The sequence below is a fragment of the Doryrhamphus excisus genome, chromosome 7, assembly GCF_030265055.1.
Source record: "Doryrhamphus excisus isolate RoL2022-K1 chromosome 7, RoL_Dexc_1.0, whole genome shotgun sequence".
NCBI lineage: Eukaryota > Metazoa > Chordata > Actinopteri > Syngnathiformes > Syngnathidae > Doryrhamphus > Doryrhamphus excisus.
Window position 1 is genome coordinate 2683805 of NC_080472.1, and position 22176 is coordinate 2705980.

A 22176-nucleotide genomic window follows, 5' to 3' on the forward strand; every position below is an offset into this window, starting at 1 on the left:
GACGCCCCAAAAGCTTCCAATGCTTTTTAAGCACAATTAGAGAGTATAAAGTATCAAAACTGAGTTTTGAAGACCGTATTATTTTTTGTGTTTCGTAAATACAAAAAAAAATAAAAAAAAATAAAAAAACGACGGTTCACTGTGCGCAGAACCATAAACTGCTGATCACATTTCCAGTCGGACCAGTACTGACAGGGACTTCCGGTTGGGATTTTCTCGCTGGATGACGAAAGCTTTTCCAGAGTTTATAGCGGAAGAAATTGAACACGGCAATTTGCTATGAAAGGCGGCAAACACATTACAAGTATGTCAACGATATTTTCCACTTTATCAAAATGACGAAAGTATGTATTTTTGACTTTCTGTGTTAAGTTAGCTAGGCGGCTAACAGACTCGACCCTTGGAATTATTTCAGTATAAAATAGATACGTGATTTTTAAAATTATATTATTACACAGAATATACAAATAACAAATAAAGCACAACATAAAGGTGTTTACTGCATACGCTAACCATGCTAGCAGAGCCGCGTTGAGGGTTGTTGGCCAGAAATACCCTTGCCCTGCGTTACACGGAAGCACATATTGTTATATTTAATCGTGTTAACATTTGTATTTATTTCCGTTTAAAGTGCAACTAGAGGAGTTATTCTGTTATTTTCCAAGTATATTAAAACGTAAATAAAAATTATTTCACTCAACATATTTTAATTATATATTTAAAAGACTGTGAAACAATATATTCTTAAACTATATGCACAATTAACTTAAACAGTAATGAAAACAAGTGTTTGTTTGTTGACAAACTGTTAAAGAGGAGATGATTAAGCCTTAATAATAATAATAATAATAATAATAAGTAAAACACAGATTTGATCATTTAGTTTCCCAAGCTGAGTAGTTTACGTCTGTGTAATATCAGACAACGGTGAGAAAACTGCGGCTCCTTGTCCCAAAGGTGTCCAAAATGCATTGCAGTTCAATCAAGTAACATTTTAAAATACATTTTTCTAACTGACTATTCCTCGCAGAGTGATGGCCTGTCTTGCTCCACCGATTCCGTCTGCTCTTGCCTCATTTCTCTCCACTTTACTACCCCGGGGCTTCGCCGTGGGGCCTTCGGTCTCCTGTGAAGGACATCTTGGACTGTGGTGGGTCGGTCCATCGTTGCAGGCTGGATGCCTGCTGGGCAGGGAAGGCGATGCGCAGCGAGTAGGGAAGTTCCAGACCGGCAAACTCCCTCATCAGGACCTCATCACGACACCGGAGTCCAACACGGACATTGTACTCTGCACAGAAGAAGAAAAGGTACATTTATATTTATATTTTATTTGTATATGTACATAGTACATCATATCATTTTACAGCATTTTGTAGCTGCTCAATGTAGCTAGTGCTAGCTTTATAAAACGACAAGCACCTTCCAGCTCAAAAAAGACCCCTACTCCTTCAGGATTAGGGGAGTACTGTCGCGCCTCCTTTGTATTTTATTGTCCGATTAGCAAGTATAAAGTCACGCTTACATTATTACATTGTTTTCATGGCCATAAATCACTAATGCAAACCGGAGTACCCGGAGAAAACCCACGCATGCACGGGGAGAACATGCAAACTCCACACAGAGATGGCCGAGGGTGGAATTGAACTTGGGTCTCCTAGCTGTGAGGCCTGCGCTAACCACTCGCCCACCATGCAGCCCCACAGTCAAGACATATTGTACCTATATCTGGTGCGTATTGATTGTATTTTCGCTTCGACAATACAAACAATATATCAGACTTTCAGAAGACGCATTCAAATGCGTAATTTTGCAACTTAAAAATGCAACATATTTTCAATTAAAATCTACTAAATTACAGTATTTTTTATCATAATATTCTGATTTTATTTGAGTAAAATTTAGACTTTTTTCTCTTTTTTTTTTTGCAATTTTAAGACATTATTCTCTTAAAATTACAACTTTTTGTGCCTTTTTTTCTTTTAATATTTTGACTTAATCCTGGTCAAATTACTGCTGAATTTTTATTTTTTATATAATTAAAACCCCCAAATGGAGATGACATTCCTGGGTAAAGGTAAAGGGAAGCACGCATCCCTCATTCCGTTCACATCAACATCAGCTTTAGAATTCTTCATCATGATTTCACACCCACCTGCAGCAATGGCCCCACATTGGAAGCAAACCTAATGGAAACGTATTGAGTGCATGATAAACCTTTTGCTAATTAAGATAATACCCGGCGGGGAGATAATAAGTCACTTCTTTTCCTTCCCGTAAATCATTCTTCCGGAACGACGTAAAAAGCGATTGAAATTTGCACAGATAAAAAGATGCACGTTGAACAATGAACGCAAAGACTTTGACGTCATGGTCGGATTTACATAATTCAGGGGTCTCAAACTCAATTTATTTGGGGGCCTCTGGAGCTAGGGTCTGGGCGAGACTGGGCCGCATAAGGTTTACCAAATAAAAAAAAAAACGCATTTATTAAAAACAAAAAAATAAAAAAAACTTTGCCTTGGTTCCAATTTTCTACAATAAAAGCTCTAATAAAAGCACTGTTCTCAAATATCTTAATTATTATTTTTCTGCACAAAATAAGATGAAAAATAAATAAATCAAGAATAAAGAAAATCAATCAGTAATAAATAAATAAATATAATAATAATAATAAAAGGGCAAATAATAAAAACTTAAGAAAGCACATATAGTTGGTGGGTAGACAAATGATTTTTTTCATATTAAAATGAACAAAGCATTATTAGAGCCCTGTAGACATGACAAAACACGACTATAGTCACATTTATACTCTTTTTATTTACAACATATTGCGCAACTGCAGGGTCTTGAGACACATGCTAACTCGCAAACTAGACAGCTAGCCACCTAAACGGTAGCCTTCAAGTTATTTCCTTTCAACTTAAATAGCCAAAAACTTACCACTTCCACACGGATAGGGAGGATAACTATTAACAGTTATTTAACCTTTAACATGAACATGAATCAAACGTAATCATTTTTTCTGGGTACATGATACCATACAGCATCCATATCAAACTTCTTTTGTTGTGTTTTTTAAGGCACCGATGGGGTCAGCAGAGAAGAATGAAATTCCCCTGCACACATCAGTCTGGATCAGGTGGGTTGATTTGCTTTAAAGGGGGGCCTATTTATGCTTTTTTCCACTTTTCTGACCTATAAATGTTGTTAGAATTCTGTTCAACGATGCCAAAGCATCCAATGATGAGGTTTACGCATTTAGGAGTGAGCCCTGATACAGAGATCTACTGCCGGAAATATCTGGACTTCCTTATATGGGCTGCAGATTGCCTGCACTCAGTAAACACGGACCTACGTATCCGGAAGTCCTCGAGAGCGCTTGGAAGTGTGATCAATCACAACGGAGTTGATGTACCTAGAGGAGGTCCGAGGTGGAGTAAAGTAAACAGATTGTAAAGTCCATGGAAACACTGCATAACGAGGTGCAGAATCTCAAAGATCTGGAAAGCTTTCTTTTTTACAAATTGAAAAAAAAAAAAAAAAAAAAATTCAAAAAACTTTTTTTTTTGAAACAAAAACACTTGGCAAAACTTTTGAAAGAAAATTATGACTTTTGCCAAAAAAAAATTTTTTAAGATCTTGAAAGCTTTCTTTTTTACTAATTGTGAAAAAATACAAAACGTTTTTTTTTTCAAAAAGTTTTTTTTTAATTTTACAGAAAACACTTGCCAAAACTTTTGAAAGAAAATTATAATAATTATAATTATACCTTTTGCCAAAAAATACAAATGATTTTACATAAAATATTTTTTACACAAAGAAAAGAAAAAATTACACAAACAAGAAATTTTACAAAGAAAAAAATTAACAAAATTGTTTCTAAAACACTATGGATTTTACTGTATTTTTTTATTGTATTGTGGAACAAGCAGGAAGTCCGTGGAAACACTGCAGAACGAGGTGCAGAATCTCGAAGAGCTGGAAAGCTTTCTTTTTTACTAAAATACAAATAGTTTTTTTTTCCAGAAAACTTTTTTTAACGAAAACACTTTTGAAAGAAAATTATACTTTTTTGCCAATTTCTTTTTTTTAACCAAAAAAATACAAATGTTTTTACATAAAATATTTTTTACACAGAGAAAAAATTACACAAACAAGAAATTTTACAAAGAAAAAAATTAACAAAATTGTTTCTAAAACACTATGGATTTTACTGTATTTTTTTATTGTATTGTGGAACAAGCAGGAAGTCCATGGAAACACTGCAAAACGAGGTGCAGAATCTTGAAGATCTGGAAAGCTTTCTTTTTTACTAATTGTGAAAAAATACAAATAGTTTTTTTTTTCAAAAAAACTTTATTTTTATTTTACTGAAAACACTTGCCAAAACTTTTGAAAGAAAATTATACCTTTTTGCCAAAAAAGTTTTATTTTTTTTAACCAAAAAAATACAAATGTTTTTACATAAAATATTTTTTACACAAAGAAAAAAATTACACAAATAAGAAATTTACAAATAAAAAAATTAACAAAATTGTTTCCAAAACAGTATGGATTTTACTGTATTTTTTATTGTATTGTGGAACAAGCAGGAAGTCCATGGAAACACTGCAGAACGAGGTGCAGAATCTCGAAGATCTGGAGAGCTTTCTTTTGTACTAATTGTGAAAAAATACAAAAAGTATTTTTAAAAAAAAAAAAAAAAATTTTTAAATCTTACCGAAAACACTTGGCAAAACTTTTGAAAGAAAATTATACCTTTTTGCCAAAAAAGTTTTATTTTTTTAACCAAAAAAATACAAATGTTTTTACATAAAATATTTTTTACACAAAGAAAAAAATTACACAAATAAGAAATTTACAAATAAAAAAATTAACAAAATTGTTTCCAAAACAGTATGGATTTTTCTGTATTTTTTAATTGTATTGTGGAACAGTAAATAAAATTTAATGAAGTGGTTGGGAGTCACTGCTCTAACAAGCTATCCTTTGCTTTTGTCTCCCCCAGTTTTGCCTGCCAGGCGCAAAGCCCAGCGCAGCGCAACGTGGCAGTGCATTGTACGTGCGCGGAGGTGCGTGTGGGCGAGTGCGTTAGCATGTGTCTGCGTGTGTGTCGGGACATCCAGCCAGGAACAGAGCTGCTCATGCTGGCTGGTGAAACCGCAGGGAAAAGTGACGCAAGAGACGGAACAGACGAACAGGACGTCTCTGGAGGTCAACAACCAGGTAACTCAACAGGGCAGCTGGATTGAAACGCATACGTTGAAAATACCTTCGCTTATTATTATTTTTTTTATATTAATTATTATTACTTATGTGCAAAGTTTACAATTGTGCAGTAGTTTGCAGTAAACAGTTATGACAAACAAACAAATCAACGAATAAAGTTGTATTTTTTAGGAAACCATGTTGCCAAATAAGTCATAATATTACAAGAATAAAGTCAAAATATTAAGAGAATTAAGTCATAATTATGAGAAGAAAATTTACAAGAAGAAAATTAAAATAGCTGGAAAATAAAATAATAAAAAACCCATCAGAAATGAGCAGGGCAGGAGTGTTTGCTTTTGTCTTTTTATTGTCTTTATAATTGGACCATATAGGAATCATATAAGAGGTTAAATATAATTTTGTCACATTATGTGGAAAAAAATAAGGCTATTTTAATAGCATAAAGTTGAAATATTAAGGAAAAAAAGTCAAAATATTAAGTGGGTAAAGTAGTCATTTAACAAGTAATATTATGCAGAAAAATAATGTCAATTTAGTAGCAAAAAAATTGAAAGATTTAAAAAAAAAACACAAGTTGTAAAATTATTACAAACAAACAAATCAACGAATAAAGTTGTATTTTTTAGGAAACCATGTTGCCAAATAAGTCATAATATTACAAGAATAAAGTCAAAATATTACGGGAATTAAGTCATAATTATGAGAAGAAAATTTACAAGAAGAAAATTAAAATAGCTGGAAAATTTAATATTATGCAGAAAAATAATGTCAATTTAGTAGCAAAAAAATTTAAACATTTAAAAAAAAACACAAGTTGTAAAATTATTATTATATATATTATTACAAACAAACAAATCAACGAATAAAGTTGTATTTTTTAGGAAACCATGTTGCCAAATAAGTCATAATAATACAAGAATAAAGTCAAAATATTATGGGAATTAAGTCATAATTATGAGAAGAACATTTACAAGAAACATTCCACTGTCCTCAAATATCTTAATTTTTATTTTTCTATACACAAAATAAGATTAAGAAAAATAAATAAACAAATTAAGAATAAAGACAATAAATCAATCAATCAGTAATAAATAAGTAAAATAATAATAATAAAACAGTAAATAAGAAAACAAAAGTAAGAAACCACATACAGTTGGTAGAGAAATTATTTTTTTCATATTCAAATGTACAGTATTAACAGTTATTTAACCTTTAACATGATCATAATAATATAAAAAAAATAATATTAAAACTTAATAATTTGACCCAATTAGCAAGTTAGCATCGTATTCACTTCCATAATCATGTTAATTGTGTCCGGTGTGCACACAGCTATAAGCTGTCATTTCGACATTCAAACTTTGGTATCAAGGTGGGGGGCCTCAAAGTAACCTCTCGCGTGCCGCATTTGGCCCGCGGGCCGCAAGTTTGAGACCCCTGCTCTATATTTTCAGATAACGCAGCGAACGTCACAAGGGATGCGGAAAGGACTCTGATGGACCTACGCGGTGTTGACGAGGATGAAGAAGGACGGAAGCAGCAGAAGAAGAACGAGGAAGGACGGAGAAGTCCAAGCGTTAGCAACATGGCGGCGAAAGTAGCCGCCGCTGTTACGGGACGCAAGAAGAGGAACTTCGACGTTCCGGCGCCGTCTGTCCGGTGCAGCTCTCGACTGGCCGCGAAACCACGCCGCTTTCACTGCACGAAGACCCGTGGTGCGACGCAACATACGGAGGAGCATCTGACAGAGGCCTCTGCAGATGCTGCGGTTTCCGTGGAAACATCGCCTCCCCGCGCCGCCGCTGTCGGAGCGGCGCTAAACGTGACAGTCGACGCTCCCGCCTGGCAGCCGGAGGCGAGAGAGAGGCGTTACAGGTGTTCCGTCTGTGCTAAAATGTTCTACCAGATTGGCCACTTGAAGAAACATCAGTTCAGCCACACAGAAGAGAAGCCTTTCGCCTGCCAGGAATGCGGGAAGAACTACACCTCCGCCGAGAGCTTCAAGGCCCACCAGGTACAAGTGACGTCATACGTCTCAATGTCATGGATTTCCTGTTTTTGGAAGGTCATGGGGCGGCGCGGTGGTCGAGTGGTTAGCACTCGGGTCTCGCAGCTAGAAGACCGGGGGTTCGATTCCACCCTCGGCCGTCTCTGTGTGGAGTTTGCATGTTCTACATGTGCATGCGTGGGTTTTCTCCGGGTACTCCGGTTTATCTCCAAGGTCTCTAACATGTAATAATCCCATCCTTCCTGATCCTATCCATCCCGGTCACTCCCGATGAAAACCACGCCCACTATTTACTGTATATTATATTATCTCTCCTCTGGACATGTCCCAACCATCTCAGTTTGGCCTCTCTGACTTTATCTCCAATGTCTCTAACATGTAATAATCCCTCCTTCCTGATCCTATCCATCCTGGTCACTCCCAATGAGAACCACGCCCACTATTTACTGTATTTTATATTATCTCTCCTCTGGACATGTCCCAACCATCTCAGTTTGGCCTCTCTGACTTTATCTCCAAGGTCTCTACCATGTAATAATCCCTCCTTCCTGATCCTATCCATCCTGGTCACTCCCAATGAGAACCACGCCCACTATTTACTGTGTATTATATTATCTCTCCTCTGGACATGTCCCAACCATCTCAGTCTGGCCTCTCTGACTTTATCTCCAAGGCCTCTAACATGTAATGTACTTGTTCCCGATCCTATCCATCCTGGTCACTCCCAATGAGAACCACGCCCACTATTTACTGTATATTATATTATCTCTCCTCTGGACATGTTCCAACCATCTCAGTCTGGCCTCTCTGACTTTATCTCCAAGGTCTCTAACATGTAATAATCCCTCCTTCCTGATCCTATCCATCCTGGTCACTCCCAATGAGAACCACGCCCACTATTTACTGTATATTATATTATCTCTCCTCTGGACATGTCCCAACCATCTCAGTCTGGCCTCTCTGACTTTATCTCCAAGGTCTCTACCGTGTAATGTACTTGTTCCTGATCCTATCTATCCTGGTCACTCCCAATGAGAACCACGCCCACTATTTACTGTATATTATATTATCTCTCCTCTGGACATGTCCCAACCATCTCAGTCTGGCCTCTCTGACTTTATCTCCAAGGTCTCTACCATGTAATAATCCCTCCTTCCTGATCCTATCCATCATGGTCACTCCCAATGAGAACCACGCCCACTATTTACTGTATATTATATTATCTCTACTCTGGACATGTCCCAACCATCTCAGTCTGGCCTCTCTGACTTTTATCTCCAAGGTCTCTACCGTGTAATGTACTTGTTCCTGATCCTATCTATCCTGGTCACTCCCAATGAGAACCACGCCCACTATTTACTATGTATTATATTATCTCTCCTCTGGACATGTCCCAACCATCTCAGTCTGGCCTCTCTGACTTTATCTCCAAGGTCTCTACCATGTAATGTACTCGTTCCTGATCCTATCCATCCCGGTCACTCCCAATGAGAACCACGCCCACTATTTACTGTATATTATATTATCTCTCCTCTGGACATGTCCCAACCATCTCAGTCTGGCCTCTCTGACTTTATCTCCAAGGTCTCTACCATGTGATGTACTCGTTCCCGATCCTATCCATCCTGGTCACTCCCAATGAGAACCACGCCCACTATTTACTGTATATTATATTATCTCTCCTCTGGACATGTCCCAACCATCTCAGTTTGGCCTCTCTGACTTTATCTCCAAGGTCTCTAACATGTAATAATCCCTCCTTCCTGATCCTATCCATCATGGTCACTCCCAATGAGAACCACGCCCACTATTTACTGTATATTATATTATCTCTCCTCTGGACATGTCCCAACCATCTCAGTCTGGCCTCTCTGACTTTATCTCCAAGGTCTCTACCATGTAATGTACTTGTTCCTGATCCTATCCATCCCGGTCACTCCCAATGAGAACCACGCCCACTATTTACTGTATATTATATTATCTCTCCTCCGGACATGTCCCAACCATCTCAGTCTGGCCTCTCTGACTTTATCTCCAAGGTCTCTAACATGTAATAATCCCTCCGATGTACTCGTTCCTGATCCTATCCATCCCGGTCACTCCCAATGAGAACCACGCCCACTATTTACTGTATATTATATTATCTCTCCTCTGGACATGTCCCAACCATCTCAGTTTGGCCTCTCTGACTTTATCTCCAAGGTCTCTAACATGTAATGTACTCGTTCCCGATCCTATCCATCCTGGTCACTCCCAATGAGAACCACGCCCACTATTTACTGTATATTATATTATCTCTCCTCTGGACATGTTCCAACCATCTCAGTCTGGTCTCTCTGACTTTTATCTCCAAGGTCTCTACCGTGTAATGTACTTGTTCCTGATCCTATCTATCCTGGTCACTCCCAATGAGAACCACGCCCACTATTTACTGTATATTATATTATCTCTCCTCTGGACATGTTCCAACCATCTCAGTCTGGCCTCTCTGACTTTATCTCCAAGGTCTCTACCATTTAATGTACTCGTTGTTGATCCTATCCATCATGGTCACTCCCAATGAGAACCACGCCCACTATTTACTGTATATTATATTATCTCTCCTCTGGACATGTCCCAACCATCTCAGTCTGGCCTCTCTGACTTTATCTCCAAGGTCTCTAACATTTAATGTACTTGTTCCTGATCCTATCCATCCTGGTCACTCCCAGTAACTACCTGGGTATACCAGGTATGTACTGCTGTCAATAATAGTTTGATCTCCTTCCAGCTGAGCCACCGTGGGGAGCGCCCGTTTTCCTGTCCTCACTGTGAGAAGACCTACGGACTGAAACGAGACCTGAAAGAGCACCTGGTCCTCCACACGGGAAAGAAGCCGTACGTATGTGAGCACTGTGGGAAGGCCTTCGCACGCCGGCCCTCCCTGCGTATCCACCGCCTTCTCCACTGCAGCAGATTGATTTACTCGCAGCCCCCAAAGGTACGTCGGGGATTTTTATCATATATCAGTCTTCATTTATTTTATACCGCTTTTTACTCACGAGGGTCGAGGGGGGTGTTGGAGCCTATCCCAGCTGTCTTTGGGCGAGAGAGGCGGGGTACACCCTGGACTGGTGGCCAGCCAATCACAGGGCACATATAGACAAACAACCATTCACACTCACATTCATACCTATGGACAATTTGGAGTGGCTAATTAACCTAGCATGTTTTTGGAATGTGGGAGGAAACCGGAGTACCCGGAGAAAACCCACGCGAGATGGCCGAGGGTGGAATTGAACTTGGGTCTCCTAGCTGTGAGACCGGCGTGCTAACCACTCATCCTCCATGCAGCCCAAATTCATTCATTCATTCATTTTCTACTATTTATCCTCACAAGGGTCGCAGTTAAAACTAAATATTAGTAGAGCCCTGTAGGCATGAAATAGCACCCCTATAGTCACTTTGACACTACAAATTATGCAATTAACCTAATGTGGGGGTGCTGAAGCCTATCACAGGGCACATATAGACAAACAACCATTCACACTCATATTCATACCTATGGACAATTTGGAGTTGCTAATTAACCTAGCATGTTTTTGGAATGCGGGGAATCAAACCCGGCTCTCCTAGCTGTGTGGCCTGCATGCTAACCACGTTCTACCATGCGATTTTAGTATGATTCCTTGTGCTGGAGCCTATTCCAGCTGTCTTCGGGCGAGAGAGGCGGGGTACACCCTGGACTGGTGGCCAGCCAATCACAGGGCACATATAGACAAACAACCATTCACACTCACATTCATACCTATGGACAATTTGGAGTCGCTAATTAACCTAGCATGTTTTTGGAATGTGGGAGGAAACCGGAGTACCCGGAGAAAACCCACGCATGCATGGGGAGAACATGCAAACTCCACACAGAGATGGCCGAGGGTGGAATTGAACTTGGGTCTCCTAGCTGTGAGACCGGCGTGCTAACCACTCATCCACCATGCGGCCCAAATTCATTCATTCATTCATTCATTTTCTACTATTTATCCTCACAAGGGTCGCAGGGGGTGCTGGAGCCTATCCCAGCTGTCTTCGGGCGAGAGAGGCGGGGTACACCCTGGACTGGTGGCCAGCCAATCACAGGGCACATATAGACAAACAACCATTCACACTCACATTCATACCTATGGACAATTTGGAGTCGCTAATTAACCTAGCATGTTTTTGGAATGTGGGAGGAAACCGGAGTACCCGGAGAAAACCCACGCGAGATGGCCGAGGGTGGAATTGAACTTGGGTCTCCTAGCTGTGAGACCGGCGTGCTAACCACTCATCCACCATGCAGCCCAAATTCATTCATTCATTCATTTTCTACTATTTATCCTCACAAGGGTCGCGGGGGTGCTGGAGCCTATCCCAGCTGTCTTCGGGCGAGAGGCGGGGTTTTTGGAATGCGGGGAATCAAACCCTGGTCTCCTAGCTGTGTGGCCTGCACGCTAACCACGTTCTACCATGCGATTTAGTATGATTCCTTGTGCTGGAGCCTATCCCAGCTGTCTTTGGGCAAGAGAGGCGGGGTACATCCTGGACTGGTGGCCAGCCAATCACAGGGCACATATAGACAAACAACCATTCACACTCACATTCATACCTATGGACAATTTGGAGTGGCTAATTAACCTAGCATGTTTTTGGAATGTGGGAGGAAACCGGAATACCTGGAGAAAACCCACGCATGAACAGGGAGAACATGCAAACTCCACACAGAGATGGCCGAGGGTGGAATTGAACTTGGGTCTCCTAGCTGTGAGACCAGCGTGCTAACCACTCGTCCACCATGCGGCCCAAATTCATTCATTCATTCATTTTCTACTATTTATCCTCACAAGGGTCGCAGGGGGTGCTGGAGCCTATCCCAGCTGTCTTCGGGCGAGAGGCGGGGTCCACCCTGGACCGGTGGCCAGCCAATCACAGGGCACATATAGACAAACAACCATTCACACTCACATTCATACCTATGGACAATTTGGAGTGGCTAATTAACCTAGCATGTTTTTGGAATGTGGGAGGAAACCGGAGTACCCGGAGAAAACCCACGCATGCACGGGGAGAACACACAGAGATGCCCGAGGGTGGGATTGAACCCTGGTCTCCTAGCTGTGAGGTCTGCGCGCTAACCACTAGACCACCGTGCCGCCCAACTTTGATCATTTGAATCTAATATGTTGAACTCCCCATGCATCTTCGACATCATGGTGAAATGTTTCATGCACCATCTCTACATTTTCATTCCGGTCATGGATCCTCCCTGAAGTGTAGTTTCAACACCAAGACTTTATAAAAAACATAAAAAAAATAATAAAAAGTGTCTTTCTTGTCTTTCAGTTGCAGTGTACCCTCTGCCCCAAGCTGCTGGCAAACTCCGGTTCTCTGAGGAATCACATGAAGCTTCACACGGGAGAGAAACCTCACGTCTGTCAGCACTGTGGGAAAACTTTCAGTCAGAAAGGTAACATTGAATTTCATCCAAGCGAGCGGTAGAGGCTGACGATTGCCGGTTCGATTCTCTTTGAGTGTCCTTGGGCGAGAGACTGAACCAGTCAGTCGCTCCCGATGCTGCGTCATCAGTACCACGCGGGAAAACGTGTCAAAGTCATTTGAGTAGCTTCGAGGTAGAAAAGAGAAGCTGCACGGTGGTGGAGTGGTTAGCGCACAGGTCTCACAGCTGGGAGATCTGAGTTTGAATCCACCCTCGGACATCTGTGTGGAGTGCATGCATTTTCATGCATTTAATTTAATTTAATTTAATTTAATGTAATGTAATGTAATGTAATGTAATGTAATGTAATGTAATGTAATTTAATTTAATTTAATTTAATTTAATTTGACATCACCATGATGTCTCAGCTATAAATTTTATTTTATTTTATTTTATTTAAATTTTCCCCATTTTCTCCGGGTAATTCGGTTTCCTCCCACATTCCAAAAACATGTATAACATGTATAGTTAATATATAATTAATATATAATATAATTATTAATATATAAATATAATTAACATTTTTTTTCTTAACATATTTTATTCTCATAAAATTGCAGTTGCTTTAAATTAAATTGAATTGAATTAAATTAAATTAAATTTTTCCCCATTTTCTCCGGGTACTTTGGTTTCCTCCCACATTCCAAAAACATGTATAACATGTATAGTTAATAAATAATTAATATATAATTAATATTTAATATATAATATGATTATTAATATATAAATATAATTAACACAGTTTTTCTTAACATATTTTATTCTCATAAAATTGCAGTTGCTTTAAATTTAATTAAATTAAATTTTCCCCATTTTCTCCGGGTACTGCGGTTTCTTCCCACATTCCAAAAACATGTATAACATGTATAGTTAATATATAATTAATATTTAATATATAATACAATTATTAATATATAAATATAATTAAAAAAAAATTCTTAACATATTTTATTCTCATAAAATTGCAGTTGCTTTAAATTAAATTAAATTAAATTTTCCCCATTTTCTCCAGGTACTTCGGTTTCCTCCCACATTCCAAAAACATGTATAACATGTATAGTTAATATATAATTAATATTTAATATATAATATAATTATTAAAATATAAATATAATTAACATTTTTTTCTTAACATATTTTATTCTCATAAAATTGCAGTTGCTTTTAATTTAATTTAATTTAATTTAATTTAATTTAATTTAATTTAATTTAATTTAATTTAATTTAATTTAATTTAATTTAATTTAATTTAATTTAATTTAATTTAATTTAATTTAATTTAATTTAATTTAATTTAATTTAATTTAATTTAATTTAATTTAATTTAATTTAAAAAACTCCACTTTGTTTCATGTCAAATGACAGCATCCCCCACCAGCATCTCTTAGCATCTCTTAGCATCTGTGTCGTTTGTGTGCGTCCATTTCAGGGAACCTTGACAGCCATTTGAGGATCCACAACGGAGAGAGACCGTTTCCCTGCCCTGAATGTAACCACAGTTTCTCTCAGAAAGCTGAACTTTGTCGCCACATGCTTTCCCACACCGGGGGCGGTTTCCTCTGTAGCTACTGTGGAAAATCCTTAAGGGACCCGCACACCCTCAAATCCCATGAAAGACTGCATACCGGTGACAGGCCCCATCGTTGCTCTGTCTGTGGAAAAGGTTAGTAGCATGGAGAAAAACAAACAGTACTCTCAGTTCATACCTTTTTTTTAATTTGGGAGGGGTCAAAATTGCACTATAGATAGCGGGACTGACTTCAACGGGTTCCACCTTTCATGTAAAGCAGGGGTCTCAAACTCAATTTACTTGGGGGCCAAAAAAAAGCATTTATTAAAAACAAAAAAAATTAAAAAACTTCAAATTTTCTACAAGAAAAGCTCTGATAAAACATTCCAATGTTCTCAAATATCTTACTTTTTATTTTTCTACACAAAATAAGATGAAAAATAAATAAACAAATCAAGAATAAAGAAAATCAATCAATCAGTAATAAACAAATAAATATAATAATAACAATAAAACGGTAAATAATAAAAAACTTAATAAACCACATATAGTTGGTGGGTAGACAAATGATTTTTTTTCATATTAAAATGAACAAAGCATTATTAGAGCCCTGTAGACATGACAAAACAACAACAAACAACAACAAAACAACATATTGCGCAACTGCGGGGTCTTGAGACACATGCTAACTCGCAAACTAGAGAGCTAGCCACCTAAACGGTAGCCTCCGAGTTATTTCCTTTCAACTTAAATAGCCAAAAAACTTACCACTTCCACACGGATAGGGAGGATAACTATTAACAGTTATTTAACCTTTAACATGAACATGAATCAAACGTAATCATTTTTTCTGGGTACATGATACCATACAGCATCCATATCAAACTTTCATTAAACTTTCATATCAAGGTCGGGGGCCTCAAACTGGTGTCCTGCGGGCCACATTTGGCCCGCAGGCCGCATGTTTGAGACCCCTAATGTAAAGCACAGGGAAATCCCTGTATATATGTATAAAACGTAGGTGTCCTCATATATTCCGTCAACTGAATCCAAATGAACTTTAACATTCCTCACGCTGGCTAATTCCCCCTCCAGCCATGCTTGCTTATCTCACTAAGTGGGCTGCAGATGTTTGGTGTCACACACGGATTGGAAAGCTCAGAACGGATGATTAGCAGGCTGTCTGCATCAACATCCACGCTGTGTAATCAGACAAAAAACCTGTTTATGCTGCAAGTCAATATTGATATTTTAGGTTTAATTCATTCAGATGCATGTAAGGTTGAGTTAAAAAGAACCCAAAAATATATTTTCTATGCAGTAATCCCTCGTTTATCACGACTAATTAGTTCCAGACCCGACCGTGATAAGCGAATTATTGCATTCAAAAGTCCCGAAAACCTGTTTACATGAATATATATTAACATTATCACTCCACACTCTTTATTGCTCTCTGGTTCTACCATATCTGACTTATTGTGTGGAAATACAACATAATAATAATAATCTTCACTGGCTAAATGTACTGCAAAAAAAGGCCAGTAAGGATAATTCATAATGCCGCCTACAGAGAACATACTAACTCCTTATTTCTAAAAATCACAAATACTTCAACTTGCTGATATAGTTCATCTTCAAACAGCTAAAATAATAAGGCTAGCATAAGGCTAAAAATAACCAATTAGCTAAAAATGTCATCCAATACTTCTCTACAAGAGAGGAGAAATATGATAAAAAAAAATTAAAATTAAAAAAAATATTATCGTTAAAAAATACTTAAACTATATTAGGAAAGCAGGAAGTGAACAAATGTTACTATGGTAACCATTATGTCATTGGATGCTCATATCACCTCGTATGTCGGGATGTAACAAAAAATTGAAAAAAAAATTATAGTTAAAAAAATACTTAAACTATATTAAGAAAGCAGGAAGTGAGCAAATGTAACAGTTACTGATTGTAAAAGTACCGGATGGAGGGGTAGGATACTATGTTACTATGGTAACCAGTATGTCATTGGATGCTCATATCACCTCGTACTTCAGTACATGACAAAAAATTAAAAATAAAAAAATACTTAAACTATATTAGGAAAGCAGGTAGTGAACAAATGTAACAGTTACTGATTGTAAAAGTACCAGATGGAGGGGTAGGATACGATGTTACTATGGTAACCATTATGTCATTGGATGCTCTTATCACCTCGTACTTCGGTATGGGGGGGGAACAAAATAAAAACCTTAAACTATATTAGGAAAGCAGGAAGTGAACAAATGTAACAGTTACTGATTGTAAAAGTACCAGATGGAGGGGTAGGATACTATGTTACTATGGTAACCATTATGTCATTGGATGCTCATATCACCTCGTACTTCAGTACATGACAAAAAATTCAACATTTTAATAAAAAAAAAATATATAGTTAAAAAAATACTATATTAGGAAAGCAGGAAGTGAACAAAAGTACCAGATGGAGGGGTAGGATACTATGTTACTATGGTAACCATTATGTCATTGGATGGTCATATCACCTCATACTTCAGTACATGACAAAAAAAATTACATTTAAATAAAAAAAAATATAGTTAAAAAAATACTAAAGTACTATACTATAGTTAAAAGACTATATTAGGAAAGCAGGAAGTGAACAAATGTACATTGTATAGCCATATCGCCTCGTACTTCGGTATGGGGAGGGGAAGAAGAAACAAAATAAAAACCTTAAACTATATTATGAAAGCAGGAAGTGAACAAATGTAACAGTTACTGATTGTAAAAGTACCAGATGGATGGTTAGGATTTAATAAGCTTTGCTTCTTCCTACTCCTTTTGGACATGTGGAACTGGGAACTGATTATGTGATGCGTTCAATTGTAATCTGATGCATGTTTAAATGAAATTTAACCATTACTATAATTTGAATATTTGTTGTTGTTTTTGTTTTTTTGGCTAGGCTACACAATGGCTACCAAACTAAGGAGACACGTGAAATCTTCCCACGGTGTAGAGAAGCCCCACAGGTGTCACTGCGGTGCCTCCTACACCCTCAGACAAAGTTTACTGCGACACCAAACGCAGCACCAACCACGCCGGGGAACCCAGGAGGATCTGCAGGAAAAGCAAACACCGGAGACTCAACCACCAGGTTCCTCTCACCCAAAACCACTCAAAGGCCGACCCAAGAAAAATGATATCTCGCAAGGAACCGCGGATGAAAAAATGAAAGGAAAGAAGAATGAAAATGATGGCGGGAATTTAGCGACGGATGAGGGAGGACAAGGAGAAGATTCAAGCGACACCCGGAATTCTGTATGTGTTTGCACGGACCGTGCGAGGACGCCCAGCTATGGACCCCTGCTCCTTACGTCAAACAGCTCGCATCCAGGAACAGGACAGGAACTGGTGGAGGTGCTGATATCAGAAGGTTCAGAGCAATGCATTGTGGTCCGAGGGCAGGACGCTGCGGAGGAGCTGATGATTGTTCAGGAGGAGGAACTCTGCTCCGTGGCCCAAACTGTGGAGATAAACACGTGGTAGCCTCGCGTCAGTACAATACTTACTCCCCCCTTATTCTTTCTTGCCGCAAGGCATGCTGGGAGTAGTTCCCAGCATACCTTGTGGTAACAATTCAATTGTTCAAAACAAAATATAATATTAAATCTAATATTACCAGAATAAGGTTTTGGACCTTATTCCCCCCTTATTCCTTATTGCCGCAAGGCATGCTGGGAGTACTTCCCAGCATACCTTGCGGTAACAATTATTCAATTGTTCAAAACAAAATATAATATTAAATCTTAATATTACCAGAATAAGGTTTTGGACCTTATTCCTTATTGCCGCAAGGCATGCTGGGAGTACTTCCCAGCATACCTTGCGGTAACAATTATTCAATTGTTCAAAACAAAATATAATATTAAATCTTAATATTACCAGAATAAGGTTTTGGACCTTATTCCTTATTGCCGCAAGGCATGCTGGGAGTACTTCCCAGCATACCTTACGGTAACAATTATTCAAAACAAAATGTAATATTAAATCTAATATTACTTAGGTTTATTACTAAGGTTTTGGACCTTATTTCCCCCTTATTCCTTATTGCCGCAAGGCATGCTGGGAGTACTTCCCAGCATACCTTGCAGTAACAATTATTCAATTGTTCAAAACAAAATATAATATTAAATCTAATATTACCAGAATAAGGTTTTGGACCTTATTCCCCCCTTATTCCTTATTGCCGCAAGGCATGCTGGGAGTACTTCCCAGCATACCTTGCGGTAACAATTCAATTGTTAAAATATAATATTAAATCTAATATTACCAGAATAAGGTTTTGGACCTTATTCCCCCCTTATACCTTATTGCCGCAAGGCATGCTGGGAGTACTTCCCAGCATACCTTGCGGTAACAATGATTCAATTGTTCAAAACAAAATATAATATTAAATCTAATATTACCAGAATAAGGTTTTGGACCTTATTCCCCCTTATTCCTTTTTGCCGCAAGGCATGCTGGGAGTTCTTCCCAGCATACCTTGCGGTAACAATTCAATTGTTCAAAATATAATATTAAATCTAATATTACCAGAATAAGGTTTTGGACCTTATTCCCCCCTTATTCCTTATTGCCGCAAGGCATGCTGGGAGTTCTTCCCAGCATACCTTGCGGTAACAATTCAATTGTTCAAAACAAAATATAATATTAAATCTAATATTACCAGAATAAGGTTTTGGACCTTATTCCCCCTTATTCCTTATTGCCGCAAGGCATGCTGGGAGTACTTCCCAGCATACCTTGCGGTAACAATTCAATTGTTAAAATATAATATCAAATGTTAATATTACCAGAATAAGGTTTTGGACCATATTCCCCCCTTATACCTTATTGCCGCAAGGCATGCTGGGAGTACTTCCCAGCATACCTTGCGGTAACAATTATTCAATTGTTCAAAACAAAATATAATATTAAATCTAATATTACCAGAATAAGGTTTTGGACCTTATTCCCCCCTTATACCTTATTTCCGCAAGGCATGCTGGGAGTTCTTCCCAGCATACCTTGCAGTAACAATTAAATTGTTCAAAATATAATATTAAATCTAATATTACCAGAATAAGGTTTTGGACCTTATTCCCCCCTTATTCCTTATTGCCGCAAGGCATGCTGGGAGTACTTCCCAGCATACCTTGCGGTAACAATTCAATTGTTAAAACATAATATTAAATCTAATATTACCAGAATAAGGTTTTGGACCTTATTCCCCCCTTATTCCTTATTGCCGCAAGGCATGCTGGGAGTACTTCCCAGCATACCTTGCGGTAACAATGATTCAATTGTTCAAAACAAAATATAATATTAAATCTAATATTACCAGAATAAGGTTTTGGACCTTATTCCCCCCTTATTACTTATTCCCGCAAGGCATGCTGGGAGTACTTCCCAGCATACCTTACGGTAACAATTATTCAATTGTTCAAAAGAAAATGTAATATTAAATCTTACTATTACCAGAATAAGGTTTTGGACCTTATTCCCCCCTTATTCCTTATTGCCGCAAGGCATGCTGGGAGTACTTCCTAGCATACCTTGCGGTAACAATTATTCAATTGTTCAAAACAAAATATAATATTAAATCGAATATTACCAGAATAAGGTTTTGGACCATATTCCCCCCCTTATTCCTTAATTGCCGCAAGGCATGCTGGGAGTACTTCCCAGCATACCTTGCGGTCACAATTCAATTGTTAAAATATAATATTAAATGTTAATATTACCAGAATAAGGTTTTGGACCTTATTCCCCCCTTATTCCTTATTGCCGCAAGGCATGCTGGGAGTACTTCCCAGCATACCTTACGGTAACAATTCTAAAACCGATGAATGTTTACATCTGCTCCCCGACTGGATCTGTGTCACACTGTAATGCTTCCTCCCCACAGAGCGGTGTGAGCCTCCTCCCAAGAGTAATAACCGTGTCAAAGACAACTTTACATGAATCAGACAGCCCAGTCGATGTTCGATTCCGCACAAGTAAACGAAGAGCACTGTTGAGCGTGTCCATTAAAAGCATTTGCCTCATGATAAATAGGAATTGATTGATGCTCTATCCGTTCGATTCCATCATTTCACCCATGGGTGCGTCTCTTTTACTACCCCCCCCCCCCCCACTATACCCCCCCCCTTCAAATGCCTATTGATTTTTTTTTCAGGGTTCATTTTGTATTTGAAAACCACCAGTGACGTGCAATTAGGGGAGGCATCATGGAAATTAGCATAACAAATGAAATAAACAACAATAGAACATTTTCTTCATTCAAAATTGCACACTTCCTGTTCTGTTTATTATTATTATTATAGTAGTTACATTTTTTTATTATAGTAATAAAAAATAGTGAGAGTCATCCACACCAAGCTAAAACTGATGTCACTTCCTGTCCGTCACCCACTCAATCAACTACTTTATTGGCTGACCATAGGGGTGCTATTTCATGCCTAGAGGTCTCTAATAATGTTAAAACTGGTTTTCTTTGCTTAGACTATTCATTCATTTTCTACCGCTTTTCCTCACGAGGGTTGCGGGGGGGGGGTGCTGGAGCCTATCCCAGCTGTCTTCGGGCGAGAGGCGGGGTACACCCTGGACTGGTGGCCAGCCAATCACAGGGCACATATAGACAAACAACCATTCACACTCACATTCATACCTATGGACAATTTGGAGTCGCTAATTAACCTAGCATGTTTTTGGAATGTGGGAGGAAACCGGAGTACCCGGAGAAAACCCACGCATGCACGGGAAGAACATAGATGGCCGAGGGTGGAATTGAACCCTGTTCTCCTAGCTGTGAGGTCTGTGCACTAACCACTTTTTACACCGTGCAGCCCATGATGGGAATAATAGTTGTTGTTTTTTATCCAAACTCATATTGGTACTTGTTTGTATATTTCGTATTATATTTTATTCATTCATTTTCTACCGCTTTTTCGCAGGGGGTGCTGGAGCCTATCCCAGCCGTCTTGGGGCGAGAGGCGGGGTACACCCTGGACTGGTGGCCAGCCAATCACAGGGCACATATAGACAAACAACCATTCACACTCACATTCATACCTATGGACAATTTGGAGTGGCTAATTAACCTAGCATGTTTTTGGAATGTGGGAGGAAACCGGAGTACCGATGGCCGAGGGTGGAATTGAACCCTGGTCTGCGCACTAACCACTAGTACACCGCGCATGATTAGAATCATAGTTTTTCCTTTTTATCCAAACTCATATTAGTACTTGTTTGTATATTTCTTATTATATTCATTCATTCATTCATTTTCTACCACTTTTTCCTCATGAGGGTCGCGGGGGGTGCTGGAGCCTATCCCAGCTGTCTTCTGGCGAGAGGCGGGGTACACCCTGGACTGGTGGCCAGCCAATCACAGGGCACATATAGACAAACAACCATTCACACTCACTTTATTATATTATATATTATTATTATTATATTTCCTTTCAGTGTTAAATTAATATGTGATGACCCCCCCCCTGTAAGCATGCAAACTCCACACAGAGATGGCTGAAGGTGGAATTGAACCCGGGTCTCCTTGCTGTGAGGTCTGCGCGCTAACCACTCGACCACCGTGCATTTATAAATAAGGAATCGTACTTATCACAGTAGAATTTGGAAGCAATAAACGAGGGGATTACTGTAGTAATGTTAATAATAATCACTATATGAAGTACTACATTTCTTAGTACTGCTTTGTATTTTAATTAATATTAATATTAATATTAGATATATTAGCCGCCCCCCCCCCCTCCTCCATCCTTTCCTTGCTCACTTTCCCGGAGTCCTCAAACATCTCTCTCCTCTCTCCTCACCATGTGCCTCGCTTTCTGTCTTTCATCTCACGCTCTCCTCCTCCTCCTC

At 38.6% G+C, this 22176-nt stretch overlaps 1 protein-coding gene across 3 annotated transcripts; it reads left to right on the forward strand.

Moving 5' to 3' along the window:
• Positions 1 to 182: 182 nt before the first annotated feature.
• On the forward strand, positions 183 to 20577 carry LOC131132700 (zinc finger protein 408-like). Of its 3 annotated transcripts, XM_058078568.1 has the most exons (10): positions 183 to 304; positions 1031 to 1307; positions 3081 to 3139; positions 5009 to 5226; positions 6687 to 7246; positions 10011 to 10220; positions 12599 to 12722; positions 14182 to 14415; positions 17216 to 17805; positions 20201 to 20577. In XM_058078568.1, exons 2-9 carry the CDS (start codon positions 1035 to 1037, stop codon positions 17797 to 17799), a joined length of 2262 nt encoding a protein of 753 aa, XP_057934551.1. In that variant the 5' UTR covers positions 183 to 304; positions 1031 to 1034; the 3' UTR covers positions 17800 to 17805; positions 20201 to 20577. The 3 variants fall into 3 exon arrangements, with proteins under 3 accessions (XP_057934551.1, XP_057934550.1, XP_057934552.1); XM_058078567.1 differs by lacking the exon at positions 20201 to 20577 and having other exon boundaries at positions 17216 to 17972; XM_058078569.1 differs by lacking the exon at positions 20201 to 20577 and having other exon boundaries at positions 199 to 304; positions 1135 to 1307; positions 17216 to 17973.
• Positions 20578 to 22176: the final 1599 nt, after the last annotated feature.

Bases quoted from the DNA above. Each gene is read 5' to 3' on its own strand.
- LOC131132700 (XM_058078568.1), top strand. From the start codon at position 1,035: ATGGCCTGTCTTGCTCCACCGATTCCGTCTGCTCTTGCCTCATTTCTC. The intron at 5,227-6,686 runs GTAACTCAACAG...CTATATTTTCAG, and splicing joins CTCTGGAGGTCAACAACCAG to ATAACGCAGCGAACGTCACA. The intron at 14,416-17,215 runs GTTAGTAGCATG...TTTTTTGGCTAG, and splicing joins TTGCTCTGTCTGTGGAAAAG to GCTACACAATGGCTACCAAA.